A 16,339-nucleotide genomic window follows, 5' to 3' on the forward strand; every position below is an offset into this window, starting at 1 on the left:
GTTTTTTGATGACTTACTTTCTGTTTACAATATGATGATAATATTATAAATAATTTCAAAATTGGTGGATCTTTTGTTTGAACTATTAATAATCTTTATTTTTGAAATATTGCTTAACCAAAAAAAAAAAAAAAAGGTGGTTAATTCCACATGTGCATGAATGAGGCAACAATAAGTGATTTAGAAAGAATATTTGATAATCAATATAATGTAAGCTGGTTTCCTAATGTGTTCAGATGGAGCCATCTATCACCAATTTGTTGATCTCAATTTATGTCCTTGTTTGCAGGTGATATTTCATCCACGTCAGAAGTTCAGCGAGCCTTACCTTTTCTGAAGAAAGCATATGGTGAAGCCATGCGTAAAGTTTTGCATGTAGGCCCTGAAACTTGTTCAGTGGTCTCTAAATTGATAAAAGAAGAGGATACTGAAGCCTGGGGTGTGGAACCATATGACATAGAAGATGCTGATTCTACCTGCAAGAGTCTTGTGCGCAAGGGCATTGTGCGTGTGGCCGATATCAAGTTTCCTCTCCCTTACAAGGCAAAGTCCTTCTCACTGGTTATTGTGTCAGATGCTTTGGATTACTTGTCTCCAAAATACCTCAACAGGACACTTCCAGAATTGGCAAGGGTATCCATGGATGGTCTTGTTATATTTACCGGTAATTTCATTGACATTTTAAAATCTATCCTCTCTTGTAAGAGTTTTTACCAGCTAGTAAGTAATTCCTCCAAATAAGCCTTGCAAAATATTTTGTTGCAATCGTCTGTTGATTTGCTACTTCATTGGCCTCTTGGTAAATGTGTCTAAAGGGGATGACCAACTGATATTTTAGTCTGATCAATGAAGGATCAAATTCTAGATGCTAGGGATGAATAAATCTGTTGCATATATTAAATCTTTGTATTGACATGTGGAGTTTGAAAACTCTCTCTAAAATTACTTTCGTACTTTTCCTCTTCATCATAATCATGATTAGGGCCTAGGGGTGATGACGTGTATGGTGAAATATTTTTTTTTAGGAAAAGTCAAATTGTACTCTGTAATTGCAGATACATAATAAAAATTTTCTAGTTGCTCTTAGTTATTGTTTGCATATGTTCCTACTTTATTTTTGGATGGTATGTCGAGGAGAAATGTTCTGAAAAATGCTTTTATTGATGGTCTGATCTCAATGGATGTGCATTTTAGATTTTCCATGCCAGCCATCGACATGGTGCGAGCCCTCATCCTTGTGGATTCAGAGCTATAAATAACTTAAAAGAATAAAAGAAAGGTCTTTGGCCTATGTTAGTTTTCCAGGAAATTTCAAGTTCCAATTGATTTTATGCACATGAGTCATGATTTCATAATTTATTCGTTTATTTTATTTTATTTTATTTTATTGTATTTTATTTTACAGCCCATTTGCATGGGTGTGAGATTGAATGGTTCAAATCCAAACAAGCTGGGAAAAGTGGTTGAAGGGGAAAAATTATTCCTATCACAAAACATAATTTTGACCCAAGAGGGGTTGCTCAGTTGGTAATTACCAGCACCTCAAAATTAAGAGGTCATGACTTTTTTTCTGGATGAATAAGAGGTCATGAGTTTTTTTCTGGATGAATAAGAGGTCATGAGTTCAACTCTCCTTGGGGCCTAACCATCAGAAAAATATTGGATAATCCATCAACTACGTTGCCTGATATGTTGCAATGGCTCCTTATTTTACATTGAAATATGATCAATGTTTCCGTGTATTGTTTCTCGTCCATGTCATATGTAGGCTATCCAGGTCAGCAGAGAGTCAAAGTTGCCGAGCTATCCAAGTTTGGAAGGCCTGTAAGTTTCTAAATGCTGTTTTTTTAGATTTTTATTTGTGATTTCATCATTGTCTGCTTACTTCATTGTTGGATATATTTGTTATTGATGTAAAATACCATTTACTAGTTAATGGACCATGGAATGCTATATCCTTCACCTCCAGATTGTTCAATTCCCTGTTTTTCAAAAGCAGTGTTATTGCTTAGGACTTATGATGCAGATCAAAAGGAGGACTATGGTGGGCGTAAGAGGGAGAATAGAAGAAGAAAGAGAAGATAAGAGGTTGTTCTGGGACCGTGAACAGTCCATGAACTGTAAAGGGAATAGTAACGTTAGAAGAAAAGAGGATAGTGAATTACCAGAGGGTAATCTGTCCCAGTAGGGTCATAAAACTCAAATAAGACTTATAATAGATCAGATTCAACAGTAAGAACAGATCTGAAAATAGACTTAGATTTAGGTTGAAACTTGCATAAACTGTATCTCACCAAATAGTGCTCCATTGAGGCTGAAATTTGGATGGAATGGAGATCCTATATGAGGAAACAAACCTTCAAAAGATTGACAAATTCTGCCAGCTGGATTGAGACTTATGTTGGTTACAAGAAAAATGAAACTTTTGGTGTTTCTTCAAGAACTAGGGTAGAAGTGTCGGATGATCCTCAAATTCTGGTCGATTCTCCCTCCTAGGGTAGTAAACGAAACCCTATAGTACTGCAGCAATCAGAGATCTGGTTTGGGAGATACGCACTTGAAATTTATTCGCTGGAAAACTCTATAACTGGAATTGGTAGCTTCGATGTGTGCCCTTCTGTTCAGCAACGGTCGGGACTTTGTTCTCACAATAATAATGGATAAATAGAAGAAGAATAAGTGTAGAAAGTAGAGAAAAGACATAGAGAATGGATAGATGTGGGTGGAGTGGACTCTCTCAGTCTTGGGCTTCCCACTCACAACTATCTCAGCTGTTGAACATCATTTCTCAGGAACAAACCAGCAAGCAACGCTCACAAAATATCATTAATCAACTGTAATTCTCTGCAATACAAGGCCTCTATTTATAGTGGAGGCTAGGACTCATTTACATAGAAAGTAACCAAATAGGAAACAGATAGAAAATAGAACCTAATTGACTTAAGACAAACTGATGTAGATCCCCATCATGGGATCCATTATCGAAGGAGGAAAAAGAAGCAGCAGCCTTAAAGCCACCGCCCAGCCCATGAAGTGCAACTACCGCCAACCTTATGTTATTATTTTAGTTTCCTAATTTATTAGTATAATTATGTTCTTAGGAAATCCTATTAGCTGCTATTGTGTTTCCTAATTAGAGATAGAGGTAGTTTCCATTTTGCATTAGTTTCTAATTTGAGTTAGTTGCTATTTTGTTTAGCTTCTATTTTATTTAGTTTCTATTTTGTGTCAAGCTTCTATTTTGTAATTTCAGACCTCTATATAAAGAGGATAATGTTGACTAGGGTAGAGGTCTAACCAAGTCTCAATCTGCAGGAACTTTTGAACCCAAGAACAACCAAATAATATCCACAATAATCCACGGCAGATTTATATTCCAGCAATACAAAATCAGAAAACAGATTTAAGAATATCAGCAAATATCGATCACAGTGTTCAACACTATCTATCCCAGATTTCAGTAGATCCAAAGAACTAACATCTAGGAGTATTAATAAGGCAGCAGTCCAAAAACAGTAGCAGAAAACAACAGAACATAATGAACAGTTCAGAATATCGATTCTGTTAAAATTTTTGATAGAAGCACTACAAGACAAAAATCCGGAGATTTTGAATATCTCTGAGATGGCTGATCAGAATCAGCCAATAGCAGGGTCGATCCTTATTTGGACAGAGGGGATCCTTCGACCAAAAGACTAGGCTGATCAGACCTTCAGAACTGATCTTTCCAGTAGAGGCCGAGGGCTCTGTTTTGCAGAAAATTCTGGGCAGAGATATAAAAAATGTACCTGGTATTCTGCAGTCTTAGTAAGCCTTAAAGATGTGAAGAAAGTAAAGAAAACACACTAGATAACGGGGTACCTGGACTTCACGCCGCAAGGAGTCGTTTGGATCAGACACCAAACCCTTCTTCCTCGATCAAACACAAGGAACAGTCATGGAATTCACCCAGCGGCAGCACATGAAGTTTTTTTCTTTATTGTCAAAATCGTGACTCATAAAAGAGCCCTCTTCTTTATTTATAATGATGGGGAGGGTTTACAAATAATAGTAACTCAGAGTTATTAAATATGAGTTACTAAAAACTGATTACAAGAAGTTATTACAAATTGGAAATTGGAATCTAATAAAAAATAGAAACTAGTCTTGACAGAAATTAGAAACTAACAATGACTTGAAATTAGAAACTAATTTAGGACTTCAAAATAGAAACTAAATAACTAATTAGTAACCCCATCAGCAGCCCAAATCGGGGGCTGACTTGGACTAGATCTGGGTTGACGCAGTCAACCACTTGGGTCGACCTTGGTCTTGGTTCTCCTTGTGTAAACCCTTGTTGGTACTGCATCAGAGGATCTGTTGTAGACACAAGGGACGATTGAATTAATGAAGTTGCTGCAGTTTTTGCTTGTTTCATCTCCTGAGAAAGGAAGACAACAGTTGGGATAGCTGTGGGTGAGATACCCAGGTTGAGATAGCCGTTCCCACCCACATCTATCTTCACTTACATCTTTTTTTCTTTTATGTTATCTGTTATTGTTTGCTGTGAGAGAGAGAGGTTTGTGAGTGTTTGAAGCATCGATTGAAGGCACAACATCCATAGTTGCAGAGCAAGGAACAGACATATCAGCCATCGACTTCTCAGAGGTTTGGGTTTTGAGGAGGATCGACCAGGCCTGTTTCTCAGCTTCTGTTCATCACTTTTGAAGACCCTTTGGAGGGATCAAGGACCACACCAAGGAGACCACTTGACCAGAGTTTCAGCCCCTGTTGGGATGTCAAACTCCAACTGCATGATTTCTCCCTGCTTTTGGCCGAAACCCCGCTTTGCCTGGGATTGCTAGCTGTTGTTGGAGTGTTGCCGCTGAACTATTTCCTGATACTATAAGGAGTGTTTTGGCCTTATTTCTGGTTACTTCTGGACAGGTTGATCTCCTAATTTATGGGTTCTTATTTCCCTTGATTTCTATCCCTGCTTCTGATTTCTGTTGAGCTAATTGAAGAGGTCAGGTCTGAAATTGGTTTGAGGTTACATATTGGAAGTTTGGTTACTTAGCGTAACCTACTTCTACATTACAAACTACTTTAAAAGTAATAACTTGCTCATTCTTTCACTAAGAATGAAATAAAGGACATAACTAAACTTCTAGAATACTCAAAATATAAAAACCTAATATTCTTAATGAAAAGGAAACTCAAATAACTACTTAATCCTGTATAGGACTTAAATCCCCAATATTTTGGCTTATAGAATTGATCCATTACAAAAATAAAACCGAAAATAATGTAGAAGTGGGAGACACTAGGTAAACAACTTCCACTATGTTAAGCTCAAACCAATTTCAAATCTGACCTCTCTACTTGTCTTAACAGAAATCAGAAATAGTAAAAGGATCAAAGGAAATAAGACCCAGAAATTAGAAGATCACATCTTTCTCACAAGTACCAGATTTAATCCCAAACAAACACTTGCAGTGGCAGGAAAAATAAACCAGCAACAGATCAATCAGTAGAAAATCAATCCCAGGCAAAATGGGGTCTCGGCTAGAACAGGGTTGGCTCCTGACTGAGAAACAGGGGCTGAAACCCTAGTCGTAGGCCTCCTTTGAGATGATCTTCAAACCCTCCAAAGGTTCTTTGGAATTGCTGGACCCCACCAATCTATGATCGACTTGGAGGATTTGAACTGGGATTCTACATGCTTCGGTCCAGGCTTGATGTCTTCAAATAAACTTGATTTGATTCACTCACTCTCTTCTCACAGCAAGCAATAACAGAGAACAGAAAAGAAGAAGAAAAGAAGATGTCCGACACGATAGATATGGGTGGGAGGCTATCTCAGCGTGGGTATCTCACCCACAGCTATCCCAGCTGTTGTCTTCCTTTCTCAGGAGAGGGAGCAAGCAAAACCGCAGCAAATCTTCATTTTTTCAATAGTGTTTGTGTCTACAGCAGACCTTCCTTATGTAGAGGTCTGAAATTACAAAATAGAAGCTTGACACAAAATAGAAACCAATGAAAATAGAAGCTAATTCAAAATAGCAACTAATGGAAATAGAAACTTCTCCTATCTTCTAATTAGGAAACAAAATGGCGCTAATAAGACTTCCTAAAAAAAACAACCGTACTACTAAAATAGGAAACTAAAAATAGGAAACTAAAGCTGGGCGTAGTTGCTCTGCTCTTCAAAGGGCTGACGGTAGCTCCAAAGCTGCTCTTCTTCTTCCTCCTACGATAGTGAATCCCATGATGGGGATCTACATCAGAAAATTTAAAGCCCATAGCCCATACAACCCATTGGACACTCAAAATTACACATATTAATCCATTCTTGGTCCAGTTTGATGGCTGAAGTAGAGAATTAGAATTGCACCAAAATTGGGTCAGCTTTTAATCCTCTTTTTGATAGCTCGATCTACATCAGAGAGAGGAGATGTCAAAACCAAGTGAGGGTACTGCTAGTACTGCTGGAACAGATTAGAGGAGGAGGAGAAGAATAATAGGGAAGAAGTTGCACAAACCAGGCCACACAGGCACTACAAATTCGACTCTCAAATAATTTTTTATCAATCTCAGTTACAAGCTTGTATTTTTAAAACTCCAAATACTCCTAACTTAACTCTAAAATTGAAATAGAACTTGAATCTATCTTGGAATTAAAAAGTAAATAAAAAAAATAAAAAAATAAAAAATAAAGTCTATCTAAATTTCCCAATCGTAGGATACAATACAAAGTCATGTGCTGACTAGGAAACTTATTAAAATAAAATAAACAGACTTCGATCATGACTGGACATGTCCCACCCTGTGTGAGCTACTAAAACATTACATAAACAAATAATAACAACCCAAATAAGAATCCCTTCGATAGAAATCTTGGTGATAAGATTCCTGGTTTTCAGGAACCGCAAGCTTTATAAATCTTCTAAACTGGGCCCACATCTTGCTGGAGATAAGATTCTGTGTTAGATCAAACACCAAGAAACACGAATAATAAAGAGACAATAGATTCGTACGACACAGATTTAACGAGGTTCACACACCAGGGTGATGTGCTACGTCATCGGGCGAAGAAGAAGATGATTCACTATGCTGAAGAGAAATTACACCCTAGCAGCGGCAAGGAAAAACTCGTCCTGAAACTCTATCTACGTGAAAACCCTGGAATACAATGACTTTCTCAACAAGCAATAATACATTATATATACTCCAAAATTGGGGGTCGACCCATCGGGTCGCGGTCGAACCATACCGCCCCCACACCCCCATACGAGATCAGTGATGGGCTCCGGGCTTGGGCCTATCGGCCCAACCCCTCTGCTTCTATCACAGATCTCAGAAAAATTCCCATTCGGGTCGCCACCAAAATATGTCGGATCGGGTCAATCTTCAAAACGGGTCAAGAATTCAAGACAAACTTAACATTCTGGAATGACCAAGAAATCTGGAGTTTTTATAATTGTATCTGTGCAGGAGAATCCAAATGGGCCCCACAGACTGATAGAATTTCCTTATAAGCTTAGAAAACTGGGTGGGCAGGAGCTTTTCAGTTTTTTGGTTTGTGAATAGGGGTGAAGTAATGTGTCAGTCTTTTTTCCTTATCTTCGTTTTTCTCCTAATGTTTTTGGGGGTGGAGGGTGGTGCGTGTGTGTGTGTGGGCCCGGGGGGGTGTGGGATCACTTAAAAATATAAAATTCATATGCTTGGTAAGTTTTTACAACATACTCTTGTTTATCAAGGAAAACTTGAAAGAAAACAGTGTTTTTTTTTAAATTTTCGGGTGAATGAAAATATATTAAAGAAAAGAAAAAGGAAAATACAAAGCCAAGCCACTAGGCTAACCAAAGGCCAAGGCCCAAACAAATGAAGAACCAAGGGGAGGGGACAAAACAACCATTTAGTGGAATACAATAAAACTAGGGTGGGGGCAAATCATTCCAAGAAAAGAAGGGAACACTAAAAAAGTGGGAGGAGGGGAGAAACAAAAGAAAAAGAGACTGAAAGAAAATAGTGTTATTTGTCTTATCATGGCATTTGGGATCCAGTGGTTTCACCCAAGTTGGCCTCATGGGAAGATGTCTTTATTCTTGTTTGCTGGTTGCATGATTGAATCCATTTGGTAAGAGCCACCTTGGAAGTCCTCATTACATTTATATCTATTTAAGATTAAGATGCTGGCATCGAGCTCAACTCAACCGACTCTTATCCCGAATAATTGTGATCAGCTCTATGAATTTTGTGTTATCATTTCACCAGATGCTGGCATTGCTGTACAAACTGTTTGAAGATTTTTTATTGTTGTAGGCCTCATGTTTGAAGATTTTCTATTCATGGAGATATAGGTTGAGTGATGTTATATAGGCATTTGCTTGGAAAATCACAATGGTGATTTGGCACTGAGAGCGTTAAGGTTCTCTTTGGCATGATTTCGAGAATTATTTTAGGAGTTGTTTTCAATTTTGGGAGGTATTTGGTATGTTTTTTGCACCTTATGTGAAATTGAAAACTATTTCGACAGATATCGTGAATAAAAAAACTGAGTTTGTGGTCATTTGGTAGTTTGTGAGGTAGTCTGTGTGTTGTCATGGTTGGCAACAGCATGTGCTTGAAGATGTCGGGTAAGTCCCATAGCAGCTAGTGAAGTGTTGGAAGTCTTCTTAAAGTGAAGTGGCATGTACATAGGGGTATTTTGGTCATTTGAAAATTTGGTAGGGGTACTGAGGTATCCGGACCTATGTGGCAGCTTAGGGCATCTCATATGCTGTTGGTGCGAAGTTTTAGTCAAGGTGTAAGCAACGGGTGAGGGGCTTGTACAGAAAAATGAAGACATTATAGGTTCATGCATTGGCATCATGTTTGGGGGCATTTTGGGTAATCCATTTGGCATTTTTAGGAGGAGGTGAAAGCTGGAGAAAGATACCTCTTTGAGTCATTGATCCTCACCGCTGGAATCATGTCGTTTCGATACAAGACTAGAGAGTTACAACAATTTCCGTAATATCACGCCAAAAAGAAGCAAGTTAAGAGGGTTTTTGAGGTTTTGAACAAGCTTCTGCCAGAATTTTTTTGTATATGTGTCCTGGTATGCACCGTTCCTCCACAAGTATGGTGGTGAAAAATGCACTAAAAAATTCCGTAAAACGAAGGAGATATAGAGAAGATTCCATTTTGGACTCTCTACGCGCCAAGGAGCATTGAGAAGTGTATACCATACACAGGATCCTTTTTTTAGTGGCCTAGATGAAGCCATGTCATTGGATCCAAAATCGAAGGCATGGATTGAGGCTTGCGGTGGTGCGCGAACTTGGGCATAATAGGTTCTATCGCCCCATCGGTCATTGGTGCGGTGTAGGGTGTGTCTGTGGGCAACGCTACACTAGGGCAAAGAATACCTGTATATTGCTCGTTCACGTATAGACAATCAAAGATTCTGTATGGCGCCTTTTTATTAGATGCACATATGAGGCCTGATGATGATCTAGATCCTACGGCCACACCTTTTTCCCTCATGCTGGTCATCATCGAATGGCGGAGATCCACCTCGTATTGGCCGACCAATAGAATGGCGAAATGTCGTTTGTCAATGAATTGACGCAATAACGCCACGCGTCAACACAATATCAATCGAATGGCTACAATGGAGTGTGTAATGCACTGACAGCATGTCAGATATCGCGGTATAGATTTAACGCTTTCAGAAGTGATTCTGATCGGATGGATATGGTGTGTCTGTGATTTTGTGCATTGCGGGGGGCACGTGCACTCTCCCCGAGATTCCATTTCAAGCTGTTTGACAGACTGGATTTGAAATTTGAATATCTTACTCATTTGAGCTTGGATTTGGTTGGTTCAAAGCAGTTTTTCACATTTTTAAGCTCTGCACAACCAGAGAGAGCGTGTGTGACCTTCAGCCTGGATTTGTGAAGAACATCTTGTTGGCTTGCTTTGATGCATTGAATGCTTGAGATACAAATCCACCAAATTTGAGGGATATATTGAAGGCTGCATTGAAGGAACTACAATGGTGGTTGAGGTGTACTGAAAGCAAGAAGGGGTTGTGTGTGAAAAGGAGAGGAAGAAGACAAAGAGGGGACCATCTACCCGTGTACTTGAAGATTCTAGTTTCTCCTACTCCTGGGGACAGTTGAAGATTCCAGTTGTTGACTGGGAATCACTGTGAAGCCACTCAGGATGATTATCAGTAAGATCACTCTAATCAATTCCTTTTATGTACTAAATTTAGGTTGTATTAGTAGAAACACGTAAGGTATTGTTAGGGGGTGGATGGGTGGGATTTGTATCTCTATTTATCATATGCATTGTAACCAGTCAAGTTGAAACTTGTCTGGATTGGGGGTGAAACCCTTGCCTGAGTGCTATCTCAGGTTGAAGCAAGTGTCATAGCACTTGGACTATAACTTTAGTCACATGCTAGTTGAGTATTGAGCAAAATACGAAACCCAGGTAGGGTATTGCTTCATGGATATACGCAATTGGCCGAACCACATACATCTTGTGTATTGTGTATATTAATGTGTCTTGGAGTGCTGTGGAATGTGTGCTTGCAGGGTGGGTGTGGTTGTCTGGTAGACCTAGCCACTGAGTGGTTGCATGGTGGACAATCACAGGCCTGTGTATGCTAAATATGGAGTATCTGACTTCACTATCTGCCCTGCCCCCTTCTTCTCTGCAACCCCAGCCCGCCCCCTTTTGTTGACTGTGAAATAAGAACAGATGGGACCTATTCCCAAAAACTAAATTACCAGATGAAATTCTTATTCTTGAAAAATTTTCACTTGATGCCACCAAACAATTCAAAATTTTGACAGAAAATATATTTGTTGACTTTCTTCAAGAAATCAATGAAATTTTGAAATCGAAATCATACCAGAGAGAGCCTAAATATGGAGTCAACCCCTTTTTTAGGTCTTCAGGTGGTGGTGTTTAGGCTTTTAGCCACTTCTTCACAGGGTGGTGTTTGGCAAATAATATATGGCTTTCCAGGTTCATGTGTCATGATTTTCATGATTTTACTTCTCTTTGATGGATTCTGGTTCCGATTTAAGGTTCCCAGTCATGTCCCTTTTCAAGAGGAAAGATCATTACATAATATGAAAGCTTCCACGTTCTGCAGGAGCTTTAGTGGTTGAGAAGTGTCAGACATAGATTGCTTTTTTAGGAAGGTTGGAGCGCTGATGGTTTGTTAGGCAGATAGAGAATTATAATGTTTCTTAACATTTATTGGCAGGAACAATCTTCCCAGCATTGGGTTTTGTACTGTCTTTTGTCTTACGCTTATCTGCATTTTGTTCTTTTGTAATAACTTATGTGTGACATTTGGGTTCCTTTTCTTTTTTCTCTATTTTTTTTTTTTTTTTTGGGAGGGGAGGCGCCTTTTCGTGCATAGAAATTACCCTCGATGAGTTGGGGCCTAGTTGGTTGTGCAGAAGAACCCCAGGCCCCGGCCCCGGTTACATTGTAGAAACAAGTACTCCTTTACATGTGTCATGGGGTGTGGCAGGTTGGGGTTGGGTTTGCTAAGGGAAAGATCAATCTTGGGACAAGGTTGTTGCCATCCTTTCTTTTGGGCATGTCTTATCATGTCAGGGAATCAAAGGTTGTGGTTTAGTATATGATTCAGTTCCATCTGCACGCTCAGCCAAGATATTACTACATTTTTACAGGCTTTTAGGCAAAATGAAAGTTAGTACTCGAATGAACAATTTCCGTTGGTAGACCCTAAGGCTGAATTGGGTGGGTAAGTTTTTCAGTTTTCATTGGGTTTTGGTGCTCTACTCTTAATTTACATGTACGAGCAACTTCCATCTGCGGACTTGAATACTAAATGCTGTATATATAGCTATTTCTTTTTTATTCTTTTCCTCCTGGTGGCATGTCATTAAACAGCTGTTAGTTGCTGCAATATGCAAGAGTTTGATTATGGGAATGACATCCTACAATGTTTTATTTGTGAAGGCCAAGTTTCGGAGCTCTTCTTGGTGGATACGGTATTTTGTTCAAACAGGCTTGGAAGAAAATGAAGCGGCCACCAAGAAATTTGAGCAGGGTGCAGCCAAGAGATCATACAAGCCAAGCTGTCAAGTTTTCCATCTCAACGCATACCATTGAGAGCATGATGTCTTGGATGTTCATGGAGATTCTCAGCACAATTAAGGCGAGAGTGTCTTCGACTCTCATCTGAAATATATATTCCTAATGGGTGAATTAAGTTTGATGGATCTGATCAGTTCTGATCATTTGTTGTTATGTTGTGTTCCAATAATTAGTAGATATTTATTGATTATAATTTTAACCAGGGTGGGTTGCATGAATTGTAACCCATTAGATGTATTTTTTGGAGGCTTAGGTTTTATGTTCTGCACTTTGTTGTAACTGCTAGGACACTGGACAGTTTTTTTTTTTTGGGTCAAATTTTCTGTGTTTTAATCTTTCCAAGACAAGTCACCACTTTACCAAGAAATACAATGTCAATCAAAATTAGCTGCTTACTTTTTTATTTTATTTTATCAGAGGTGTCTCCTTACAGCCTCTTTTTCAATTTGACAGCATTGTTGGAAAACTCTAGACCTGGATTAACTTGGAAGCCTCTAAAAACACAAATAAAGTGTCAAATTTGCTAGTCATTTTCAATGTAGAAAGTGGTAAATTTTGCATTAATTTCTATGCCGTGATTGGTTTCTTAATTGGCAAGAAATGGTTTTGCCATGATATACTGGTACATGTGGTCTTCACCAGAAACGGGCTGACCAGGTTCATCCTCAGATGACCTTATCTGTGCTCCTCTAGTTACAAATCAGTATGTATACAAATCAGTTCAGTTAGAAGAATCACATCTGTTTTGGGAGGAAGAGGAAAAATGAAAAAGAAGGAAAAAGGAGCATCACCTGAGGAGCAATTCTAGGTGGCAATCAAATGCATTATTTTTGGTTGTATTAACACAATGGTGATTTCGCAAGAGAAGGGCATTTGTAGGTTCTTCCAATGGCGAAGTAATGTTTTGGATTACTTCAATCTAGGTTTGCTCCATTGCGGCTTGAATTAGGAAACTGTATCTCTTGGGGTAAGGCTGCTTATATCTTCCCCTTCCCACTCCTTCCCAGACCCTGCAGTGGCCGGAGTTTTTTGCACTTTTGATACACCCTTTAAAGTGTGCAATAAAAATGGTGTCAAAATCGTTTGCATTGAGGCAGTAAAATGCAATGAGCATTCAACGGCTGAGGTGCATAACCAGACCCTCCCAGTCGTTGAATGTTCACTGCTTGCACCCTTGAGAGCAACGCTCGGGTAGTATTTAACTCAGCCTCAGATGTAACAACAATTGACAAAATTATCATGACAATGATGAATTGAATCTGTAACTGTTAAGAGATTGGGAGGCGAAAAATAATCAATTTGCCCCTAGTGTGATGACTTTGGTGCCCTGACCCTTCCGGAATTGTCCAAACCTTTTAGGATAGGTTTAATTTTATCATTTTAAGCCCGGATTTAGCTTTTCTTGGGAATATGTCGCCATTTGGCCATTATTCCATTTTGGGTTCCTTATGCTTTGAGCACATTTTGGTTGTGTTTTTGGCAGAATTTACGTTTGATTTGTACATCATTGGATAGTATTCGGAAATACCTTTCTAATTTATAAAATTAGACTACTGCATTGGAGATATCACCAACCTAATTTTGGAGTTTAAACCTGTGAAGTATAAGGTTTCTAGCATTCTGGGCCTGCCACGTGGCCGTGCCACCAGACCCTTATGGGTGGGACGGCTTCCCCCTCTAGATACCATTGATACCATTTTGCCCTCTTTTGTAACCCTAAAAGTTTACTATAAGGCCTACCTCCTCAGTTCAACCATCCAGTGCCGATCCCATTTCAATGGATGGTTTTTAATAAGAGTAATTTTGTCTAAAATTCAAGTTTTTCCATCAAAAGTGACGGCAAAACCTTCCAACATGATCGAAATCAAGATTAATAGGGATGCCAATATCAAAATTTAAAACTATGGTTGGAGCTTTAAATTTTCCAAGTTTCAAGTGAGACTAGAAGAGTTCATAACATGTCATAATAATGGTTTTACAACTCCTTTAGGTCATGGTGGGGGGGGGGGGGAGTTTTAAAATGAAGATTATTTTTTCTCCTAATATACTCCCGCGAAAAGACTTGAATTATTGAATAGCTGAAAATACAATATTGGAGTCCAATCAAGGTAAGTTTCAGGATGTAAGTAGGGTTATGCTCAGGCTGGGCAGTGCTAGGCCCAGCCCATCCTTCAGTATTTGAGTTTATAGGCTGGCTAACTAGTACTTTACAATCCCCCGGCCAGGCTTGTGCTGTGGCTCATGAAAGCTGATATGTATTAAATACGGCACTCAACTTCTGCAATTAATACATATGGGCCAATATTACATAAGTTGGCACATTAAAAATGTGATATGATGCGTAAGCTGATATGTATTAAATATGGCACTCAACTGTGCTATTAATACATATGGGCCAATGTTACATAAGTTGGCACATTAAAAATATGATATGATGTTTACATATTTTAAAATATTCTATTTATTTATTATAATTTGTAGGATATAGATATAGGGAGAAGTTTTTAACGGAAGAGTGATCGGATTCGATTAGAGAAAGTCAGAAGGGGTAGAGGCAGGCTTAATATGACTATTGATGAAGTGATACGAAAAGATATGCATATGTTAGTGCTCGATTCTAGTATAACTACAGATAGAGTTTTGTAGAGGACTAAGACCCGTGTTGCTGACCCCATATAGGGGATATTCTCATGATGCGTCTTTGACCACTATTTTACCTCATCTTATCTCCATTTAGCTTATTTTAACCTCTCTTTTGCGCTCCCCCCCCCTCCCCCCTCCCCCCTCCCCCCTTCCCCCCTTCCCCCCTTATTTTCATATGGGATCCATGTACCCGACCCCATTTAATTGGGATAAAGTTATGATTGTTGTTGTTGTTGTTGTTGTAGGTATAGGGAGAAGTTTAATTTCCTTCACCGGACGGTGAGGTTCACCACTCTATCTTAGGCTTCACAAATCTCTATAGGATTTTAAAACCTTTCCAAAATACCCCCAATACCTTCGCATGCATCTAAGATATGCTCGGTGAATGGATTCCAAATCACCGTTGCCTTAGGGAAATTTCTTTCACACTCTTTCTACTCTTGATTTTGTGGGTCTATATACGCACCGTGCAGCACCATTGGCTTGGTGTAGGCGATGCCAACTTGTATATCTCCTGCTTATACTTACTATGTCTATATGTCATAGTTGTATATGTATACATAGAAATGTCATATTTATGTACATGAAATGTGGATGATTTATTATGGTAGAGCAAGCTTGGGGTAAGTAGAGGACAATCCAGCTTGTCCTCAAAATCTTTTGGGCTTAGAACGGGCTAGAAAATTGGATCAATTTCAGGGCTAGGCTGACAAGCATGATCAAGCCTTGGGCTACTCCAGCCCAAGTTTTATCTCTAGATGGGCTATATAAGTTGAATTGACCATAAACTTGACACGTGGCTGATCCTCTTATATACCGTATGATGCTTTTATGTTAGCTCATTTGAATATTCCAAAATCCCTATGTTCGCATATCTTCCAACAGATATATTTAGGGCAAATTTGCTTTTAACAGCTCGTTTTTTGGAAAGGTTTCACAAATAGTCCACTCTTGTAATATATGTGGACAGAAAATGTAGCACTTTTGACTGTTTGATAGAGGATATTGCCTAGATTAGACACCCGTCAGATTTTATAGCCTAAATCAATAATATTCTTCCTTTGTTGGCATGTATCTCATAAATTGTGCTGCTTGACAAACTCAAGAGTTCAACTTATACTTAGGATATAAACTAGGGAATGGGAAGCTAGGGTTCTATCTATCCATAAAATTTGGACCCCATCTAATATGTCATGTGGCAGATTTTTGGGCCATTTAAGTCAACAAGATTTAATCTTTGTTGAACATACAAAATACATAGTGTGTCTTTTTGACGAGGTCTTCGGAGCCTATCTTCAATAAGTTTTATATGAGATCCTAGTCTCAATATCCTTCACACCCTTCATGTTTTTCATAGCATATATATATATATATATATATATATATTTTTTTTAATTTGAAGTATTTATATTGGACATATTTTACAATTTACTTAAAAAATTTATTTTAGTTTTATTTTGGTAGAATAACAAATTTAGTTTGTGATAGTTAAAGAAATTTCATTTGGGTAAAGGAAAAGAATTGGCATGTCGCCAATGCGGTATTTTCCTCTCACATGATTTTTTCGTTATTTTCTCTAATC

General features: G+C 38.6%; 1 protein-coding gene across 1 annotated transcript in view; it reads left to right on the forward strand.

Annotated features, from left to right (window-relative positions):
* The window catches only part of LOC122067295 (probable pectin methylesterase CGR3), a 14,323-nt gene extending 1,814 nt beyond the window's left edge, over positions 1 to 12,509 (forward strand). Inside the window, exons 5-7 of the mRNA XM_042631129.1 lie at positions 290 to 664; positions 1,769 to 1,824; positions 11,977 to 12,509. Of these exons, the coding sequence (XP_042487063.1) occupies positions 290 to 664; positions 1,769 to 1,824; positions 11,977 to 12,129 (584 nt within the window). The 3' untranslated portion in view covers positions 12,130 to 12,509. The remainder of the gene's footprint in view (positions 1 to 289; positions 665 to 1,768; positions 1,825 to 11,976) is intronic.
* The last annotated feature ends 3,830 nt before the right edge of the window (positions 12,510 to 16,339 follow it).

This window comes from Macadamia integrifolia, chromosome 2, assembly GCF_013358625.1.
Source record: "Macadamia integrifolia cultivar HAES 741 chromosome 2, SCU_Mint_v3, whole genome shotgun sequence".
Taxonomy (NCBI): domain Eukaryota; kingdom Viridiplantae; phylum Streptophyta; class Magnoliopsida; order Proteales; family Proteaceae; genus Macadamia; species Macadamia integrifolia.